The sequence below is a fragment of the Giraffa tippelskirchi genome, chromosome 1 (genome assembly GCF_054371585.1).
Source record: "Giraffa tippelskirchi isolate mGirTip1 chromosome 1, T2T-mGirTip1v1.2.pri, whole genome shotgun sequence".
Taxonomy (NCBI): Eukaryota; Metazoa; Chordata; class Mammalia; order Artiodactyla; family Giraffidae; genus Giraffa; species Giraffa tippelskirchi.
The window spans coordinates 128,696,789-128,719,203 of NC_137275.1; the positions used below are offsets into that span (position 1 = coordinate 128,696,789).

General features: G+C 40.4%; 1 protein-coding gene across 3 annotated transcripts in view; it reads right to left on the reverse strand.

Moving 5' to 3' along the window:
• MTMR9 (myotubularin related protein 9) overlaps window positions 1-22,415 on the reverse strand; it is a 73,731-nt gene that overhangs the window by 41,149 nt on the left and 10,167 nt on the right. For all 3 annotated transcript variants that reach the window (XM_081495610.1, XM_081495599.1, XM_081495603.1), the window contains exon 3: window positions 19,352-19,559. In XM_081495610.1, coding sequence (XP_081351736.1) covers window positions 19,352-19,559 — 208 coding nt within the window. The remainder of the gene's footprint in view (window positions 1-19,351; window positions 19,560-22,415) is intronic.

Genomic DNA, 22,415 nt, shown 5'->3' on the forward strand with positions numbered 1-22,415 from the left:
ATCAGTCCTGAATATTCATTGGAAGGCCTGATGCTGAAGCTGAAGCACTAATACTCTGGCCACCTGATGTGAACAGCCAACTCATCGGAAAAGTCTCTGATGCTGGGAAAGAATGAAGGCAAAAGAAGAAGAGGGTAATAAAGGATGAGATGGTTAGATAGCATCATCAACTCAATGGACATGAATTTGAGCAAACTCTGGGAGATACTGAAGGACAGGGGAGCCTGGCGTGCTGCGGTGCATGGGGTCCCAAAGAGATGAACATGACTTAAGGACAGAACAACAACAACAAACTATCCAACAACACATTAAAAGGATCATACACCACGTTCAAGTGAACTTTATCCCAAGAATGCACACATTCTTCAAAATTCACACATCAATCAATTTGACATACCATGTTAACAAATGAAAGAATAAAAATCATATGGTCAATAGATCCAAAAAAGGTTTTTTGACAAAATTTAACACCCATTTATGATAAAAACTCCAGAAGATGGGCACAGAGGGAACCTACCTCAACATAATAAAGACCATATATGACAAACCCACAGCAAACATCCTTCTCAATGGTGAAGAACAGAAATGAAAGCATTTTCCCTAAGATCAGGAACAAGATGACAATGTCCACTCTCACCACCCTTATTCAAGACAGTTTTGGAAGTCCTGGCTCCAGCAATCAGAGAAGAAAAAGAAATAAAAGAAATACAAATTGGAAAAGAAGAAGTAAAACTGTCACTGTTTGCAAATGACATGTTACTATACACAGAAAATCCTAAATATTCCACCAGAAAACTACTGGACCTCATCAATGAGTTTGATAGTTTCAAGATACAAAATGCACAGGGCTTCCCTGGTGGTCCACTGGTTAAGAATCCACCTGCAATGCAGGTGCCACAGGTTCAATCCCTGGTCCAGGAAGATCCCATGTATCATGGAGTGACTAAGCCTGTGCACCACAACTACCAAGCCAGCACTCTTGAGACTGCAAGCCACAACACTTGAGTCCATGCAGTACAACAACGGAACCCCATGAGTCTATAGCTTAAGCTCTAAAACAAGAGAGGCCACCGCAATGAGAAGCCCATGCACTGCAATTAGAGAGAGCCCACACACAGCAACAAAGACCCAGTACAGTCAAAAATAAATAATGAAGGCACGGAAAGTGAGATTAAGGAAACAATCCCATTTACCATCACAACAAAGGAATAAAATACCCACGAATAAATCTACCTAAGGAAAGAAAAGACCTGTACTCAGAAAACTATACAACACTGATGAAAGAAATGAAAGAGGAGACAGACAGGTGAAAAAATATACCATGACTAATGCCGAAGAATTGATGCTTCTGAACTGCAGTGTTGAAGACTCTTGAGAGTCCCTTGGACTGCAAGGAGATCAAACCAGTCAATCCTGAAGGAAATCAGTCCTGAATATTCATTGGAAGGACTGACTGATGCTGAAGCTCCAATTCTTTGGCCACCTGATGCGACGAACTGACTCATTTATAAAAGACCCTGATGCTGGGAAAGATTGAAGGCAGGAGGATAAGGGGATGACAGAGGATGAGATGGTTGGATGGCATCACTGACTCAAAGGACATGAGTTTGAGCAAGCTCTGGGAGTTGGTGATGGACAAGGAAGCCTGGCGTGCTGCAGTCCATGGGGTTGCTAAGAGTCGGACTCGACTAAGCAACTGAACTAAACTGATACTACCCAAAGCCATCTACAGAGTCAATGCAATTTCTATCAAAATTAATGGCAGTCTTCATTAGAACAAAAAAATTTACAACTTGTAAGGAAACATAAAAGGCCCTGAATAGCCAAAGCAAAGTTGAGAAAAACAGTTTGAGGAATCAGGCTTCACAATTTCAAACTACATTACAAAGCTACAGTAATCAACAGTATGGTTCTGGCACAAAAACAGAAATATAGACCAACGGAACAAGATAGAAAGCCCAGAGATAAACCTATGCACCTATGGTCACCTGATCTATAACAAAGGAGGCAAGAATATACAATGGAGAAAAAATAGCCTCTTCAATAAGCGGTGCTGGGAAATCTGGACAGCGGGAATGAAATTAGAACACTTCCTAACACCAAAACACAAAAATAAACTTAAAATGGATTAAAGACCTGAATGTAAGATAAGATACTACAAAACTCTTAGATGAAAAGAGGAAAAACATCACTGTTTGACATAAATCACAGTATGATCTTTTTTGATCCACCTTCTAGAATAATGAAAATAAAAACAAAAAATAAATAATTGAGACCTAATTAAACTTAAAACCTTTGGCACAACAAAAGAAACCATAAACAAGAAGAAAAGACAACCCTCAAAATGCGAGAAAGTTTTTGCAAACAAAGCAATGACAAAGGATTAATCCCCTTATATACAAATGGCTAATGGAGCTATATATATATATATATATATATATATACACACACATATATATATGTATATATAAAATAATCCAATCAAGATGGGCAGAAGACCTAAATAGACATCTCTCCAAAGAGAATATACTGATAGCTAACAAACACAAGAAAAGATGCTCAACATCACTAATTATTAGAGAAACAGAAATCAAAACTACAGTAAGGTATCACACCTCACATCAGCCAAAATGGCCATCTTCAAAAAAATCTACAAACAATAGTGCTGGAGAAGGTGTGGAGAAAAGGAACCCCCTTACAGTGTTGGTGGGAATGTAAATTGGCATAGCCTCTGTAGAGAACAGTATGGAGGCTCCTTAAGAAACTGAATACACATCTACCATATGACCCAAGAATCCCACTATTAGGCATATTCCCTGAGAAAAACTTAACCCCCAAAAATGTAAGTATCCCAAGGTTCATGCAGATGCAGCACTATTTACAACAGCCAGTACATGGAAGCAACCAAGACGGCCATCAAGAGATAAATGTATAAAGATAATGTGGTACAAATAAACAAGGGAGTATTACTCAGCCATAAGAAGGAATGAAATTGAGTCAGTTCTATTAAGGTGGATGAACCTAGAGCCTGTCATACAGAGTGAAATGGGTCAGAAACAGAAAAACAAACAATGTATATTAATGCATACATATGGAATCTAGAAAAATGGTATTGCTGAACTATTTGCAGGGCAGGAACAGAGGTGCAGACATAGAGAATGGACTTGTGGACACAGCCGGGAGGGGGTAAAAGGGGGGACAAATTGAGACAGTAGCACCGACATATATATGCTATCGTGTGTAAAACTAGCCAGCAGGAAGCTGCTCTATAGCACAGGGAGCACAGCTCAGTGGTGCTCTGTGATGACCCCAGAGGGGTGGGGTGGGAGGGGGGGCTCAACAGTGAGGGGGTATAGGTATACACATGGCTGATTCACGCTGTACAGCAGAAACTAACACAACAGTGTAAAGCAATTATATTCCAATAAACAAAAAAATAAATACAAAAAATAAATAAAATTCACGTGGAGGAATTCTCTGGTGGCCCAGTGGTTAGGATGTTGTGCTTTCACTGCAGCAAGTGCAGGTTGAATCCCCAGTCAGGGAACTAAGATCCTACCAGCTGCAGAGCATACCCAAAAATAAATAAGTAAGTAAATTTTTTAAAATTCACATGAAAATGTTCAGTTCAGTTCAGTTGCTCAGTCATGTCCTACTCTTTGCAACCCCATGAATCACAGCACACCAGGCCTCCCTGGTCCATCACCAACTCCCAGAGTCTACCCAAACCCATGTCCATTGAGTCGGTGATGCCATCCAGCCATCTCATCCTCTGCCATCCCCTTCTGCCCCCAATCCTTCCCAGCATCAGGGTATTTTCCAATAAGTCAACTCTTCGCATGAGGTAGCCAAAGTATTGGAGTTTCAGCTTCAACATCAGTCTTTCCAATGAACACCCAGGACTGATCTCCTTTAGGATGGACTGGCTGGATCTCCTTGCAGTCCAAGGGACTCTCAAGAGTCTTCTCCAACACCACAGTTCAAAAGCATCAATTCTTCAGCACTCAGCTTTCTTCACCATCCAACTTTCACATCCATACGTGACCACTGGAAAAACCATCGCCTTGACTAGACGGACCTTTGTTTGCAGAGTAATGTCTCTGCTTTTCAATATACTATCTAGGTTGGTCATAACCTTCCTTCCTTCCAAGGAGTAAGCATCTTTTAATTTCATGGCTGCAATTACCATCAGCAGTGATTTTGGAGCCCAAAAAAATAAAGTCTGACACTGTTTGCACTGTTTCCCCATCTATTTCCATGAAGTGATGGGACCAGATGCCATAATCTTAAGTTTTCTGAATGTTGAGCTTTAAGCCAACTTTTTCACTCTCCTCTTTCACTTTCATCAAGAGGCTCTTTAGTTCTTCTTCGCTTTCTGCCATAAGGGTGGTGTCATCTGCATATATATGGAAATGTAAATGACTTCAAATAACCAAAACAAGTATGAGTAAGAACAAAATTGGATATCTAACACTGTATAATTTAAAGATACTTTAACATTGTGGCAGCAATGGCATCAAACAGATCAACACAATAGAGAAGAAAGTCTAGAAATATATTCACTTATATATGGACAAAGGAGGGCAAAACAATTCACTGAAGAAAGGGTAGGCTTTTCAAGAGATGGTGCCACAACAATGAGATAGCTATACAGAAGAAAAGATTTTGGATCTTTATAGGAATCATACACAAAACCAACTAAAAATGGATCATATATCCAAAATCCTAAAACTATAAATCTCCAAAAGAAAACACGGGAGAAAATCTTTGTGACCTTTGGTTAGGCAAAGATTTCTTAGGTAAGATATCACCTCATTGTGGTTTTGATTTGCATTGAATGAGGTATCATTTCACACCAGTCAGAATGGCTGCTATCCAAATGTCTACAAGCAATAAATGCTGGAGAGGGTGTGGAGAAAAGGGAACCCTCTTACACTGTTGGTGGGAATGCAAACTAGTACAGCCACTATGGAGAACAGTGTGGAGATTCCTTAAAAAACTGGGAATAGAACTGCCATATGACCCAGCAATCCCGCTGCTGGGCATATACACCGAGGAAACCAGAATTGAAAGAGACGCGTGTACCCTAATGTTCATCGCAGCACTGTTTACAATAGCCAGGACATGGAAGCAACCTAGATGTCCATCAGCAGACGAATGGATAAGGAAGCTGTGGTACATATACACAATGGAATATTACTCAGCCATTAAAAAAAATACATTTGAATCGGTTCTACTGAGATGGATGAAACTGGAGCCCATTATACAGAGTGAAGTAAGCCAGAAAGAAAAACAACAATACAGTATACTAATGCATATATATGGAATTTGAAAGATGGTAACGATAACCCTATATGCGAGACAGAATAAGAGACACAGATGCATGGAACAATTTTATGGACTCTGAGGGAGAAGGTGAGGGTGGGACGTTCTGGGAGAATAGCATTGAAACATGTATATTATCATATGTGAAACAGAACACCATTCCATGTTCGATGCATGTGACAAGGGCTCAGGGCCGGGGCAATGGGATGATCCAGAAGGATGGGATGGGGAGGGAGGTGGGTGGGGGGTCCAGGAAGGGGAACACATGTAAACCCATGGCTGATTCATGTCAATGTATGGCAAAAACTATTACAATATTGTAAAGTAATTAGCCCCCAACTAAAATAAATAAATTTATAAAAAAAAAAAAAATTTATAAAAAAAAAAAAAAAAAAGATATCACGAGCCCAGTCTACAAAAGAATTATAAATTGCATGTCTTTAAACTTTTAAATGTTTGCTCTCTGAAAGACACAGTTCACGAGAATAAAAAGACACACCACAGATTGAGAGAAAACATTTGTGAATGTTATATTTGATAAAGGACTTGTGTCACAATACACTTAAAAACAAACAAAAACCTCACAACTCAGTAAAAGCAAAGGACTCTGGAAGACAGTGGAATCAGAAGAAGTAAGAATCTCTCTTCCCACTTGGATAACAATTGCACTGCCAGAATCTCTCTGATGTAACTACTTTGGAACTCGCATGTCTATTAAACTTCTAGGGAAAGACTTGGATAATAAATTGCAGTTAGTTTTGGATAAATTCAGCTCTTAATAAAAGAGCAGCTACCCATTCCCCACCCCTAGCCAAGTGGCAGGCAGCTGTGTACATGTTCCTAGAGCAACACTTTATAGGAGCCAAGATGGGAAGAGAGGACCTTGTTCTTCAAACACCAGAGATCTGTGCTATGATCACTGATTGCTGATTCTGATCATAGAGGTGCAAAGAGGAAGGCAGCCACTGTTGTCGCAATTCCTGCCATTGTCATAAGCTGCCCCACCTCCAATCGATGACTTCCAGTGGATTTAGACAGTCGGCTCTCTCCTCACTTCTCTTCATTCTTCACTTTTCCTCTTTCAGGAACCAGACATTAAAGATCAGGACACTCGAAAACAACTGTACATTTAGGGAAAATTAAGAAGTAACTGACTGAACAAATCCAAGCTCAGAAAAGACCTGAGAAAATCTTAACTTTATTCCTCAGGCTGATCCTTGGCATAGAGACATCCCATAACAGTCAAAAAAACAAAAACAGTAAACAAAAGAAACCTCCCAAAACAAAAAACATCAAATCCCAAGGAAGAGGGGAAATCTGATCTCCAGAGTTACCACATTATTAGGTTCAAATGTCCAGTGCTGAGTAGAGAAAAAAAAAATCACAAAGCAGAGAAATAAACAGGAGAGCATGGCCTGTTCAAAAGGTGAAAATAAATCAACAGAAACTGTCTCTGAAAAAGACTTCATAGAAGATGATGTATTAGACAAAGACTAAAATAACAGTCTTAAAGATGCTCAAAAAGCTAAAGGAAAATGTGGGTAAAGTCAAGAATTTAATGTGTGAACAAAACAGAAACATTGATAAAGAGATAGAAAACCTAAAAAGAAACCAAAAAATTCCGGAGCTTAAAAGTTTTAAGAACTGACATGAAAAGTTCACAAGAGGGAGTCAAAAGCAGATTCCCAAGAGACATAAGAAAAAAAATTAGCAAACTTGAAGATTAGAAGATAAGACAATGGAAATTATCAAGTGTGAAGAACAGAAAGAAAAAAGATTAAAGAAAAATGAACAGAACCTAAGGGACCTATGAGATACCAACAGGCTGACCAACACACACATAGAGGGAGTTACAGAAAGAAAAGACAGAGAAAAGGGCAGAGAGAACATCTGAAAAAACAATGGCTGAAAATTTCTCAAATCTGATGAAAGACATGAATATAAACAAGAAGCTCAATGAAGTCCAAGTAAGATTAACTGAAAGAGACCCACAACAAGAACTTAAGAACCTGGGACCCAGAAGACAGTTGGCTGATATATTCAAAGTGTTAAAGGAAAAACTGTCAGCTACATATCTGATAGTCTGCAAAACTGTCCTTCAAAAGTGAGGGAGAAATTAAGGCAGTCCCAGATAAACAAAAGCTGAGGGAGTCTCTGACCACTAGACTTGTTCTACAAGAAATGCTCATGGGAGTCCGGCAAAGTGAAATGAAAGGGCACTAGACAGTAACTTGAAGCTGTATAAAGAAATAAGATTTCAAAAAGGTAAATCAGTTCAGTTCAGTCGCTCAGTCGTGTCCAACTCTTTGCGACCCCATGAATTGCAGCACGCCAGGCCTCCCTGTCCATCACCAACTCCCGGAGTCTATCCAAACCCGTGTTCATCGAGTCGGTGATGCCATCCAACCATCTCATCCTCTGTCGTCCCCTTCTCCTCCTGCCCCTAATCCTACCCAGCATCAGGGTCTTTTCCAATGAGTCAACCCTTCGCATGAGGTGCCCAAAGTACTGGAGTTTCAGCTTCAACATCAGACCTTCCAATGAACACCCAGGATTGATCTCTTTTAGGATGGATTGATTGGGTCTCCTTGCAGTCCAAGGTACTCTCAAGAGTCTTCTCCAACACCACAGTTCAAAAGCATCAATTCTGCGGCGCTCAGCTTTCTTCACCGTCCAACTCTCACATGACCACTGGAAAAACCATAGCCTTGACTAGACGGACTTTTGTTGGCAAAGTAATGTCTCTGCTTTTAAATATGCTATCTAGGTTGGCCATAACGTTCCTTCCAAGGAGTAAGCGTCTTTTAATTTCATGGCTGCAGTCACCATCAGCAGTGATTCTGGAGCCCAAAAAAGTAAAGTCTGACACTGTTTCCACTGTTTCCCCATCTATTTCCCATGGAGTGATGGGACCAGATGCCATGATCTTAGTTTTCTGAACGTTGAGTTTTAAGCCAACTTTTTCACTCTCCTCCTTCACCTTCATCAAGAGGCTCTTTAGTTATTCTTCACTCTCTGCCATAAGGGTGGTGTCATCTGCATATCTGAGGTTATTGATATTTCTCCCGGCAATCTTGACTCCAGCTTGTGTTTCTTCCAGTCCAGTGTTTCTCATGATGTACTCTGCATATAAGTTAAATAAGCAGGGTGACAATATACAGCCTTGATGGATTCCTTTTCCTATTTGGAACCAGTCTGTTGTTCCATGTCCAGTTCTAACTGTTGCTTCCTGACCTGCATACAGGTTTCTCAAGAGACAGGTCAGATGGTCTGGTATTCCCATCTCTTTCAGAATTTTCCACAGTTTATTGTGATCCACACAGTCAAAGGCTTTGGCATAGTCAATAAAGCAGAAATAGATGTTTTTCTGGAACTCTCTTGCTTTTTCGATGATCCAGTGGATATTGGCAATTTGATCTCTGGTTCCTCTGCGTTTTCTAAAACCAGCTTGAACATCTGGAAGTTCACGGTTCACGTATTGCTGAAGCCTGGCTTGGAGAATTTTGAGCATTACTTTACTAGCATGTGAGATGAGTGCAATTGTGCGGTAGTTTGAGCATTCTTTGGCATTGCCTTTCTTTGGGATTGGAACAAAAACTCACCTTTTCCAGTCCTGTGGCCACTGCTGAGTTTTCCAGATTTGCTGGCATATTGAGTGCAGCACTTTCACAGCATCACCTTTGAGGATTTGAAATAGCTCAACTGGAATTCCATCACCTCCACTAGCTTTGTTCGTAGTGATGCTTTCTAAGGCCCACTTGACTTCACATTCCAGGATGTCTGGCTCTAGGTGAGTGATCACACCATTGTGATTATCTGGGTCGTGAAGATCTTTTTTGTACAGTTCTTCTGTGTATTCTTGCCACCTCTTCTTAATATCTTCTGCTTCTGTTAGGTCCATACCATTTCTGTCCTTTATCGAGCCTATCTTTGCATGAAATGTTCCCTTGGTATCTCTAATTTTCTTGAAGAGATCTCTAGTCTTTCCCAATCTGTTGTTTTCCTCTATTTCTTTGCACTGTTAAATACATGGGCAATTATAAACGTAGCACTACTGTAACTATGGCCTGTAACTGCATGTTTTATTTTATACATGATTTAAGAGACTAATAACATTTTAAAGAAATAGATTATGCCCTCAGGCTCAAAGCATAGATATAATTTTATGACATGTATGTAAAGGGATGAGGACAGAGCTATAAAGGAGTAGACTTTTTGTATTTTTTGAAGTGAAGTTGTTATAAATTCAAATTAGAGTATTTTAAACTGTTGGATGTTAAATTCAATCCCCATGGTAACCATAAAGAAAACAGCTATAGAATAAACACAAAAGTAAATGAAAAAATTTTAAACATTTCATTGCCATAAAATCACAATACACAATAAAAGACACCATAAAAGAGAATACACAATAAAAGACATTAACGCAGGAGATGAGGGACCAAAAAAGCTTTAAGGCACATACAGAACAAATAGCACAATGACAAATAATTAACCTAAATGCAAGAGGATTAAACTCTTCAATTAAAGGACAGATATTGACAGAATGGATAAAAACATATGATCCAACTATATACTCTCAAAAGAGACACACTGTGATCCAAAGATATAGACAAGTTGAAATTGAAGGGATGGTGGACAAAGATATTCCAAGCAAACAACCAAAAGACAGCAAGGAAAGCCTTTACTAATATTAGAAAAAATAGTTTATAAATCAAAAATGGTTATAAGAGACAAGGGACATTATCTACTAATAAAAGGTTCAACACAACAGGAAAGTATAACAATTATAAACATCTACACATCTAATGAAAATCAAATATATGAAGCAAAATCTGACAGAAGTAAACGGAGAAGTAGTTCTACAATAATAGATACCTTAATATCTCACTCACAATAATGGACAGCACAAACAGATACATATAAGGAAACAGAGGACTTAACACAATAAACTAACTTTAAACTAACTAGACCTAGTAGATATACACACGCTACCTAACAGGATACACACACACACAGAAAATTTTCCAGGATAGACTGTATATTAGGCCACAAACCAAGTCTCAAGAGATTTAAAAAGACAGATATGGGGGCTTTCCTGGCAGTCCAGTGGTTAAGACTTTGCCCGTCCATTGCAGGGGGCACGGGTTCAATCCCTGGTGGGGGAACTAAGATCCTGCATGCCACAGAGCATGATCAAAAACAAGATAGACATTATACTAAGTGTCTTCTCTTACCATATGGGATGAAGTCAGAAATCAGTAGCAAAACCCAAGCCTCAGTAAATTTAAGAAAACTGAAATCATATCAAGCATTTTTCCCAACCACAATGCGATGAGATTAGGTATCAATTACAGAAAAAAAAAACTGTAAAAAAAAAAAAAATACAAACATATGGAGGCTAAACAATACCTTGTAAATAACCAAGAGATCACTGATGAAATCAAAGAGGAAATTAAAAAAGTACTGAGAAACAAATGACAACAAAACCACGACAACCCAAAACCTATGGGCTGCAGAAAAAGCAGTTTTAAGAGGGAATTTTATAGAATACAACCCTACCTCAATAAAAATATCAAATAAACACCCTAGCCTTCCACCTAAAGCAATTAGAAAAGGAAGCACCCCCCACAAAAGAAAAAGTTAGTAGAAGGAAAGAAATCATAAAGATTATGGCGAAATAAATGGAAAAGAAATGAAGAAAACAACAGCAAAGATCAATAAAACTGAAAGCTGTTTTTTTGAGAAGATAAACAAAATAGATAAACCATCAGCTAGACTCCTTAAGAAAAAAAGGAATAAGACTCAAATCAGTAAACTTAGAAATATGAAAAAGGAGATTACAACTGACACTGCAAAACACAAAGAATCGTAAGAGACTACTTTGAGCCACTATATGCCAATATGGACAACTTGGAAGAAATGTATAAATTCTTAGGAAAGTACAACCTTCTAAGACTGAACAAGAAAGAGAAAATAAGAACAGATCAATCATAAGCACTGAAATCAAAACCATGATCAGGACTTCCCTGGTAGTCCAGGGGTTAAGACTCACACTTCCAATGCAGGTAGCCAGGGGTTTGATCCCTTATCAAGAACTAGATCCCACATGCTGCAACTAAGACCCAATTGAGACAAATTAATAACTAAAAAAGAAAAAAACTATAGTCAAAAATCTTCCAACAAACAAAAGCACAAGGCCAGATTGCTTCCCAGGAGAAGTCTCTTAATATCAAACATTTAAAGAAGAGCTAACACCTATCCTTCTTAAACTCTTCCCAAAAATTGCAGACAAAAGAAAACTTCCAAACTCATTCTAGTAGGCCACCATTCCCCTGATACAGAAACCAAAGATATCGCACACAAAGAAGAAAATTACAGGCCAATATCATTGATGAACATAGATGCAAAAATCCTCAACAAAATACTAGAAAACAGAATCCAACATCACATTAAAAAGGATCATACACCACGATCAAGTGGGGTTTATCTCATGGTTACAAGGATTCTTCAATATACATCAATCAATCCAAATGACATACTATATTAACAAATTGAAAGATAAAAACCATATGATAACATTTTGATAGATGCACGGAAAGACAAAATTAAACACCCAGTTATGATTAAAACTGTCTAGAAAGTGGGCATAGAGGGAGTCTACCTCAACATAAGAAAGGCCATATACAACAAATCCACAGCAAACAACTTGCTCAATGGTGAAAAACTGACAGCATTTCCCCTAAGATGAGGAAAGACACAAGAGTGTGGATTCTTGCCACTATTATAACATAATCTTGGAAGTCCTAGCCATGGCAGTCCAAGAGAAAGAAATAAAAAGAATACAAACTGAAAAATAAGAAGTAAAACTGTCACTGTTTGCAAATGACATGATACCATACATAGAAAATTCTAAAGATGCCACCAGAAAACTACTAAAGCTAATCAATGAATTCAATACAGTCATGGGATACAAAATTAATACACAGAAATCCCCTGCATTCTTATTACACTAACAGTGAAAGCTCACAAAGAGAAATTAAGGAAACAATCCCATTTATAACTGCAACCAAAAGAATAAAATACCTAGGAATAAACCTACCTAAGGAGACAAAACCCTATACACAAAAAAATAGAAGACAATCACGAAAGAAATCAAAGATGATACAAACAGATGGAGACATAGCACATGTTCTTAGATTAGAAGAATACTGTGAAATGACTACAGTACCCAAAGCAATCTACACATTCAATTCAATCACTATCAAATTACCAACGGCATTTTTCACAGATCTAGAACAGAAAATTTTACAATTTGTATGGAAACCCTGAAGAGCCAAAGCAATCTTGAGAGAGAAAAACAGAGGTGGAGTAATCAAGCTTCCTGACTTCAGACTGTACTACAAAGCTATAGTAATCAGTAGAGTATAGTAATAGCACAAAAACAGAAATATCAATGTAGATAAATAGGAAGCCCAAAGATAAACCCATGCACCTACAGGCACCTTATCTTTGACAAAGGAGGCAAAAATTTACAATGGAGGAAAGACCTTCTCTTCAATAAATGGTGTTGGGAAAACTGGACAGCTACATGTAAAAGAATGAAATGAGAACACTTTCTAAAACCCTACTCAAAAATATAAAATCAAAATGGATTAAAGAACTAAATGTAAGGCCAGACACTATAAAACTCTTAGAGGAAAAAAAATAGGCAGAACACTCTTTGACATAAACCACAGCAAGATCCTCTTGACACACACCTTCTAGAGTAATGAAAATAAAAACAAAAATAAACAAATAGGATATAATTAAACTTAAAAGCTTTTGCACAGCAAAGGAAACCATAAACAAGACAAAAAGACAATTCTCAGAATGGGAGAAAATAACTGCAAACAAAGCAACTGACAAAGGCTTAATCCCCAAAATATACAAGCAGCTTATAAAGCTCAGTTTCAAAAAAACCCAATAAAAAAATGGGCAAAAAATTTAAAAAGATGTCTCTTCAAAGAAGACATACAGATGGCCAACAAACACATGAAAAGATGCTCAACATCACTCATTATTAGAGAAAAGCAAATCAAAACTGTAATGAGGTATGACCACACACCAGTGAGAATGGCCATTATCAAAAAATCTACTAACCATAAATGGAGAGGATGTAGATACCCTGTTGATGGGAATGTAAATTGATACAACCACTATGGAAAACAGTATGGAGGTTCTTGAAGAAACTAGGAATAAAACTACCATATGACCCAGCAGTCCCACTACTGGGCATATACCCTGAGAAAATCATAATTCAAAAAAACACATGTACCCCAATGTTCACTGCAGCACTATCTGCAATAGCCAGGACACAGAAGCAACCTAGATGTCCACCAACAGATCAATGAACAAAGATGTGCACATATATGCAATGGAATATTATTCAGCCATAAAAAGGAATGAAATTGGGTCATTTGTAGTGATGTGGATGAACCTAGAGTCTGTCATACTGAGTGAAGTAAGTCAGAAAAGAGAAAAACAAATATTGCATATTAATGCATAGATATATATAATCTAGAAAAATGGTACCTATTCACAGGGCAGGAATAGAGATGCTGATGTAGAGACTGAATTTTTGGACACAGCAGGGGGAAAGAGAGGGTGGGACAAACTGAGAGTACAACTGACATATATGCACTACGAGTGTAAAACAGACAGCTAGTAGAAAGCTGCTAAATAACACAAGGAGCTCAGCTTGGTGCTCTGCCAAAACCTAGCGGGGTAGGATGGGGGTGGGAGGAAGACTCAAGAGGTAGGGGATATACAGATACTTATAGCTGATTTATGTTGTTGTTCAGCAGTAACTAACATAATATTGTAAGGCAATTATTCTCCAATTAAAAACTCTCAAATTATGAAAATTAATACATTTTTAAATAACAGAGCAAAGAACAAATCACAAGGGAAATTATAAAGTACAGACAGAAATGTGAAAACAAAAACACAATATTACAAAACTTATGGGATGCAGCCAAAGCTTTATATATTACATATACATATATGCATAAAACCACTTGATGTATGAAAAATCAGTCAAGGATAGGTTGTTAGATGATGGTTTTAGGAAAACTGGCTTGCTGTATGGAGGAAAAAAACAAAGTCGGGTTCTTATCACTCTTGAAATGAATGTAGAATCCAAATGGATTAAAGATCTAAAAATGAACGGTAAAATTATAAAGCTAATATGGAAGAAAATCTAGGAGAATATCCTAGTAATCCTGAAATAAGGAAGGACTTAAGTAACACTTAAAAAGCACAAACCACAAAATATTGATAAATTTTGCAATAAAATCAAAGACTTCTCTTTAACAAAGGGGACCACCCAAGAGTCAACAAATGGGTGAGATATACGGAGAAGACATTTGTAACGTCTAAGTGAAAAATTAATATCTACAGAATATATAAGGAACTGGCCAGAAAAAAAAGAAAAACCCAGTTTTTAAAAGTGGGCCAAGGAAATTCACAGGCAGTCCACAGAAAGGCGAAAAAAATTTAATGATTTGCTAACAAATCATTGCCCTTCTACAATCTATTTTCTGCCAGCAACCAGAATCATCTTCTAGAAGTCTATCGACTGATACACTTCCAAGGTTTCAGCTCTCCAAGGCTCCCCATGAAAACCATCACAGTGGGCATCTCAGGCCCTACACAATCTGACCACTGCTGATCCCGCCAACCACGGTTTCTGTGGTCTCCCAATCCCCCTAGCCTGTACCCTGTGCTCACTGCCCTCCTGCCACACTGGCCTTTCTTCTTCCTCCTACATGACAGCTGTACTCCTGTCTCAAGTCTCTGCACTCACACTCTATTAAGAAATACTTAAACTCACTGGTAATGAGAGAAGCACAAATTAAAACAAAAGAGACACCATTTCCCAGTCATCATATTGGCAAAAACTTGAAGGACAACAATACCAAATGTTGGTAGAACATGGGAGAAATAAGAATCACGGTGGGAGGGCAAAGTGGAATAGGCATTTTGGAGAGCCATCTGGCATTCTCTGTGAGGTGACCTGCGCATCTGCTTTCTGGCTGAGCCCTCCCTAGGCACGGTCTCAGAGAAACTCAGCTGAAGACTCTAAAGGGACCTGAGTGATGACATTTACCAGAGTTGTTTGTGATTGTAAGGAGTTGGAGATTATCTAGAGGGTGAGATAAGTAAACCATTGTAGGCACTTTGGATAGCGGGCTATGTCCATGGGGTCACAGACAGTCAGACACAACTGAGCGACTAAGCCCAGCACAGCACAGGCACTTTGGAATTTAACACTGGAATCAGAAGCAGTGAGATAGATGTACATACAGCAATATGAAGAGATCTTGGAAAAAGAGTACTGAGTTAAAATGTTGAGAAATAGAACAAGATCTATGACATAATCCTACTTCGGTAAATTAAACTCACACATGCACATGTGTGCACACCTACATACAACAGTGCTCTACAGTTTATAGTGACATACATATATCTGAGGACAAGTTCCAACACTTGACATAGTTGCCTGCAGTGCTTGAGGACAAAGTGGAAAGAGTGAAAATTAGGGCTGAAGAAGACTAAAAAAACAAACAAGACTTTGTAATGAACCAATCATGAAAATCATGAGTCATCAACTGAGTAGGAGTAACTCAACTTTCTACCATAAAAATAAAAAATAAATATAATTGTAAAACTTGTGTACAACCTTGTCTGCGGAAGGGATGAAATAAAATTCTGTGTGCATGGTACACGAGCGTATTCTACAAGCATGTCAAACATTCAGATGTAAGTTAATACTGGACATGAGAGGGGCTTTCTTCCTGTGAAAGCACTGAGGTTCGGGGAGGTTAAGCAGTTCGCCCAAGGAACTAATGAGAGGCAGAACTGAAGGAGTCAGTTTCACTACTGCTCTTCCTCTCACACCCCATTTACAAATTCACAGCAGCTAAACCTTCAAAACGCATCCTGGACTTCCCCGGTGGTTCAGTGCTTAAGAAGCGGCCTTCCACTGCAGGGGACACGGTTTCCATACCTGGTCTGGGAAGATTCCAAGCGCCACAGAGCAACTAAGCCTAAGCGCTGCAACTACTGAAGCCCATGTGCCCTAGAGCCCATGCTCCGCAACAGGAGAAGCCAGGGCACTGCAATCAAGAGTGGCCCCTGCTCTCTGAAAGCCCAAGGGCAACAATGAAGACCCAGCACAGCCAAAAATGAATTAAAATACACCTCAAACCTGACCACTGTTGATCACACTACTTCTGCTTCCACTCGTAAGTCACCATCATCTTTTACCTGAACTACCCAACAGTCTACCTGGGTCTTCTGCTTCCACTCTTGCCCTTCTACCATCCATTTTATGCCAATGACCAGAATCATCTTCTAGAAGTCTATCAACTGCTACACTTTCATGCTTTCAGCTCTCCAAGGCTTCCCATGAAAACCATCACAGTGGCATCTCAGGCCCTACATGATCTGGCCACTGCTGATCCCTCCAACCACCGTTTCTGTGGTCTCCCAGTCCCCCTAATCCCCTACCCCGTGCTCAATGCCCTCCTGCCACACTGGCCTCTTTGTTCTTCCTCCTACATGCCAGGCATGCTCCTGTCTCAAGCCTCTGCCTTCCCTTTGGCTGGAGCTTGGCTGGAATGCTCCTTCCTCTGATCTTCAGTGCAGCCTTCCTCCCTTCATTAATTCAACAGTCACTTGTCCTCGCGAACATTCCTTCTAAACACACTGCCTCCAGGTATTCTCCATCCTCACATCTTCCTTTTTTTCCTTCCTGGCACTTCTTACCTGATGCTGTTGCATATTTATTTGTTGATTTATTTGAATGTCCATCTCCTCCCCAGTAAACAAACTCCTCATCTGTCTCAGCCACCACTGCATGTCCACAGCCCAGGCAGCACTCACCATATAGAAGACACAAGGAAGTCACTCTTTTCTGAAAGCAACAACTCAACAAACTTGGATCTTACCACCTAGCTCATGCTCTTTCCATTACATCATGCTGCTTCCCAGGTAAAAGTGTGCACAATTTGTCATTTCTCTACTAACAGATTAAAAGGTCCTGATCTTAAACATTCATTGAAGCCCAACCAGGCCAGCATGTGGTAAACGCTAGGTAAATATGAAATGACAAAACAGAAAACAAACCACAGAAAGAGATAAAAAAGAAAGAAAAGAGTTGATGGCATGGAGAAACTCTAATTTGTATTCTGTGTCACTACTCTCCACTCAGTGGTTAAGTCTTTTATTTCCTAAGTGCCTATTTGCCCATGCCACAGATAGGAGCTTTGAAGGAGATAAAAATTTACCAAATTCCAGCCCTGGCTTCAAGGAGCTAACACATACGTAACTATCAAAACACAAATTTTAACAAATATTTATGAAAGAGGTATAAAGAGCTATAGGATTTCAAGGCGGGGGGGCGGGAATTACTTCTAGTTGTGTGAAAGGGGTGGCAGATTGAAATGGCTAAACTGAATATTGATAGATGAGTAACAGCTGGATGATAGCCTATAAACCTGCAAGGCAAGAGCTATATTTTATTCATCGTGCTGCCTTTAATGTTTCACAAAATGTCAGAAACATAAAGCATTCAATGAATGTCTAACAAATTTGGGAGGAGCAAGCATTCCAGGCAGAAAGAAGAGCGTCAGTAAAATACAGACGTGAGAGAAGGCAGGACATGGATGAACCAAAATGAAAAGTGAGGACTGACTGGTAAAAAGGGTTCAGGAAAGAGAATGGCAAGAACTGAACAGGGAAAAGTAGATTAGGGCCAGAACAAAGTTTGCCATACATGACAGACTAAGAGGTCTTCCCTGGTGGCTCAGCTATAAACAATCTGCCTGCAGTGCAGGACATGAGGGCTCCATCCCCGGGTCTTGAAGATCCCAGGAGAAGGAAATGGCAATCCACTCCAGTATTCTTGCCTGAGAAATCTCATGGACTGAGGAGGCTGGTGGGCTACAGTTCACAGGGTTTAAGACTCAGACTTGATTGAGGGACTAAACCACCACCACCACGAAGGCAAAAAGGGAACACTGAAAACTTTTACACAGGAGAGGGTGATCTCAGGAGTCAAACAGGAGTCTGCTGCTTGAAAATAAATCTATCATCACTTCACTCATATTGTTTAAATTTTCCTATTAGAAATAATTTTCTTTTAAGGCATAACCACTTTGGGAATCTTCTTCACCTCCAAATTCTCCTGAGAGGTAACCAAAAAAACTATCGTCATTCATTTACACTTTAGTGTAAGTTGGATGACCAACTTACTTTCTGGCTAAAGTACACAAAACCATTGGGGAAATGCTAATTTTGACTACAGATGAACTATAACTTTTAGCCTCTTGAGACACTACCCTGGAAAGAGAGCCTGGGGTGCAAAAAAAAAAAAAAGTCAATTAATTAATACCTTTGTTTAAGGTATTAATACCTATTCTGTTCTTTGCAAAAGCACAGGAGAGTAAAGAAAATAAAACACATTCTAATCTTCCAAAATGGGAAGTCTTAAATTGATGATCCAGAAGGTAAGAAACAAGGAGAAATATGATAAACTGAACATTTCAGAGAAGAGGGGAGAAGCGTTTGTGGAATTTAGACACTATATACTGAATTCTTTCAGTTTTCCTCAAAAGTTGCAAGTAAAGACTTTGTAATCACATTCACTCACAACTTCATGAACTATGATGGGCAATTAACATTCAAGGAATATGATGGTGCCACGAAAAGAAATTTAAAATGAAAACGTTGCAAACCTATCCAAATAGTGTTATGTACCAAAAATGATAATCACGGTAACCCAATCAGACTGAATGGAAACCCGGTATCTCAACTGGATGGTTTCAGCTTCCTAAAACTCAAATCCTCAGTCTAGGCCAGAGCGAGGGTCGTTCTGCTGACTGGTTGGGCGAGGGGACACAAGGAAAACGCTAGGATGGGTTTCCGCAGACAAGCATCGGAGTTGCGCGCAGAACAGGGGATGGATGGGACCGGCACTCACCGCTTGTCGATGGCGTCGATGTTTGAATGGAGAAGCCACAGCTCCTCCGTGTTGTCCTGCCGGGAGGAGAGGATCAGGTGGTGGCCAGTCAGACACAAGGTCCCCTCGACGGCCGGATAGAAGGGTCGGTGCAACACCACATTATCCACCCGAGGGGTCTTGATCAGCTCCGCGAACTCCATGTTCTCCAGGGGCCGGAGCCAGGGGGCTGCGGAGTACCAGAGGTGCAAAACGCTTCCACCGCTTCTGAGCTGAAGGCACTGATCCGGCGACCAGCAGGCAGGAGGTGGGGTGGGGTGGGGCTGGGCTAGGAGGCCGCGCCCCGCCCCAGGCTGGGGTGGGCGCGGCGAGGCCTCTGGCCACTATCACTGGCCCGGGGAAGGCCCGGGCTGGGCCAGGCTGGGCGCCTCTCCCGCACCTCTAAGTAACCTCAGGCCCAGGACTTGGGCAAAAAGAACGCTCTGAGACAGGCCCAGCCGCTGCCGGCTCCACCTTGAGATCTGGCTTCGGATAGCCAGGCTGAGAGAAGGAGGTGGCCGCCCCAGGGCCACTTTCCAAGTCCAAGACGCTAACGACTCCTGGCGGAAGTAGCTACTCACAGCGGGAACTTAAAGCAACTCCGGGCGGAAGCGACGGACTGAAAACAGGAAAGACGGGTCAGTCCGATCCAGAAATCAGTCCCCGCCTAGGTGCGAAGAGAATGTCTCCGGAAGCACAGCAGGAATCGAAGATTTGTGTTCCTACCAGAAAAAGCTCTCCCTGCATGCCCGCTGCTGCGCCCCGCTACTCCTACAAATATTCCACGTGAGAAAATGCAGGAGAAAAAGGAACGACGAGAGGAGGTCCCTGACTTGCCTGCCTCCACTTGAGCTACTGCTATTCAGCGAGTGGGGTTGCCGTAAATTTGGGCGATTTTCATCCTTTCGCCGTGAAGAGATAACATTTGGGATCGAGGCGGTGACTGTGACCACAAAGAAGGGACCAGATGTAAGGGAGGAGCCCGCTGGACACGCACAATCACAGAGGGCGAGCGCAAACGTGCTGTGACCTTGAACAAGAACGAGGAAAAGCATACAAACGCCTATGAGAAAACCTAGATAGAAATATATACAGTGCTCAGAAAAGGGAGTAACTAATCCTCAGTTCAATTCAGTTCAGTCACTCAGTCGTGTCTGACTCTTCGCGATCCCGTGGACTGCAGCATGCCAGGCTTCCCTGTCCATCACCAACTCCTGGAGTTTACTCAAACTCATCTCCATTGAATCGGTGATGCCATCCAACCATCTCATCCTCTGTCGTCCCCTCTCCTGCCGCCTTCAATCTTTCCCGGCATCAGGGTCTTTTCCAATGAGTCAGCTCTTCGCATCAGGTGGCCAAAATATTGGAGTTTCAGCTTCAACATCAGTCCTTCCAATGAATACTCAGGACTGATCTCCTTTAGGATGGACTGGTTGGATCTCCTTTAGGATGGACTGGTTGGATCTCCTTGCCATCAAGGGACTCTCAAGAGTCTTCTCCAATACCACAGTTCAAAAGCATCAATTCTTTGGCACTCAGCTTTCTTATAGTCACACTCTCACATCCATACATGATTACTGGAAAAACCATGGCCTTGACTACACGGACCTTTGTTGGCAAAGTAATGTCTCTGCTTTTTAATATGCTGTCAAGGTTGGTCATAACTTTTCTTCCTTCCAAGGAGCAAGTGTCTTTTAATTTCATGGCTGCAGTCACCATCTGCAGTGATTTTGGAGCCCCCCAAAATAAAATCTGTCACTGTTTCCCCATCTATTTGCCACGAAGTGATGGAATCAGATGCCATGATCTTAGTTTTCTGAATGTTGAGCTTTAAGCCAACTTTTTCACTCTCCTCTTTCACCTTCATCAAGAGGCTCTTTAGTTCCTCTTCACTTTCTGCTGTAAGGGTGGTGTCATCTGCATATCTGAGGTTATTGATATTTCTCCAAGCAATCTTGAGTCCAGCTTGTGCTTCATCCAGCCCAGCGTTTCTCGTGATGTACTCTGTATATAAGTTAAATAAGCAGGGTGACAATATACAGCCTTGACGGACTTCTTTCCCTATTTGGAACCAGTCTGTTGTTCCATGTCCAGTTCTAACTGTTGCTTCCTGACCTGCATACAGATTTCCCAACAGGCAGGTTAGGTGGTCTGGTATTCCCATCTCTTTCAGAATTTTCCACAGTTTATTGTGATCCACACAGTCAAAGGCTTTGGCATAGTCAATAAAGCAGAAATAGATGTTTTTCTGGAAGTCTCTTGCTTTTTCAATGATCCAGCAGATGTTGGCAATTTGGTCTCTGGTTCCTCTGCCTTTTCTAAAACCAGCTTGAACATCTGGAAGTTCATGGCTCATGTACTGTTGAAGCCTGGCTTGGAGAATTTTGAATATTACTTTACTAGCATATGAGATGAGTGCAATTGTGCGGTAGTTTGAGCATTCTTTGGCATTGCCTTTCTTTGGGATTGGAATGAAAACTGACCTTTTCCAGTCCTGTGGCCACTGCTGAGTTTTCCAAATTTTCTGGCATATTCAATGTAGCACTTTCACAGCATCATCTTTTAGGATTTGAATTAGCTGAACTGGAATTGCATCACTGCCACTAGCTTTGTTCATAGTGATGCTTCCTAAGGCCCACTTGACTTCAGATTCCAGGATGTCTGGCTCTAGGTGAGTGATCACACCATTGTGATTATCTGGGTCGTGAATTAATCCTATTCCATGCATAAACTCAAGTGACTTCCTAAGACATGGTTAATTCATCTGTAGCAGAAGTGACTTCAGTCTAGGTCTATGAAATTCAAGGCATTGGGCTTTGGTCACTACTGCTTTGGTCCTCATTAATACAATCTAACTGAGCTACTTTCAGACACCTAAACTACGTCAGAAATTTGCTCCAGTAATTTCTCTGCATTTGGTGTCTCCTTCTCTTTTTAAACTAACATTTTCATGCTAAATAGGGAATTAGAGGGAATACATGCAAGGGTTTAAGTCCCTTTCAGTCACAGTACCTAAGAACGGTAAGTTGGCTTAAATCTCAGAGCA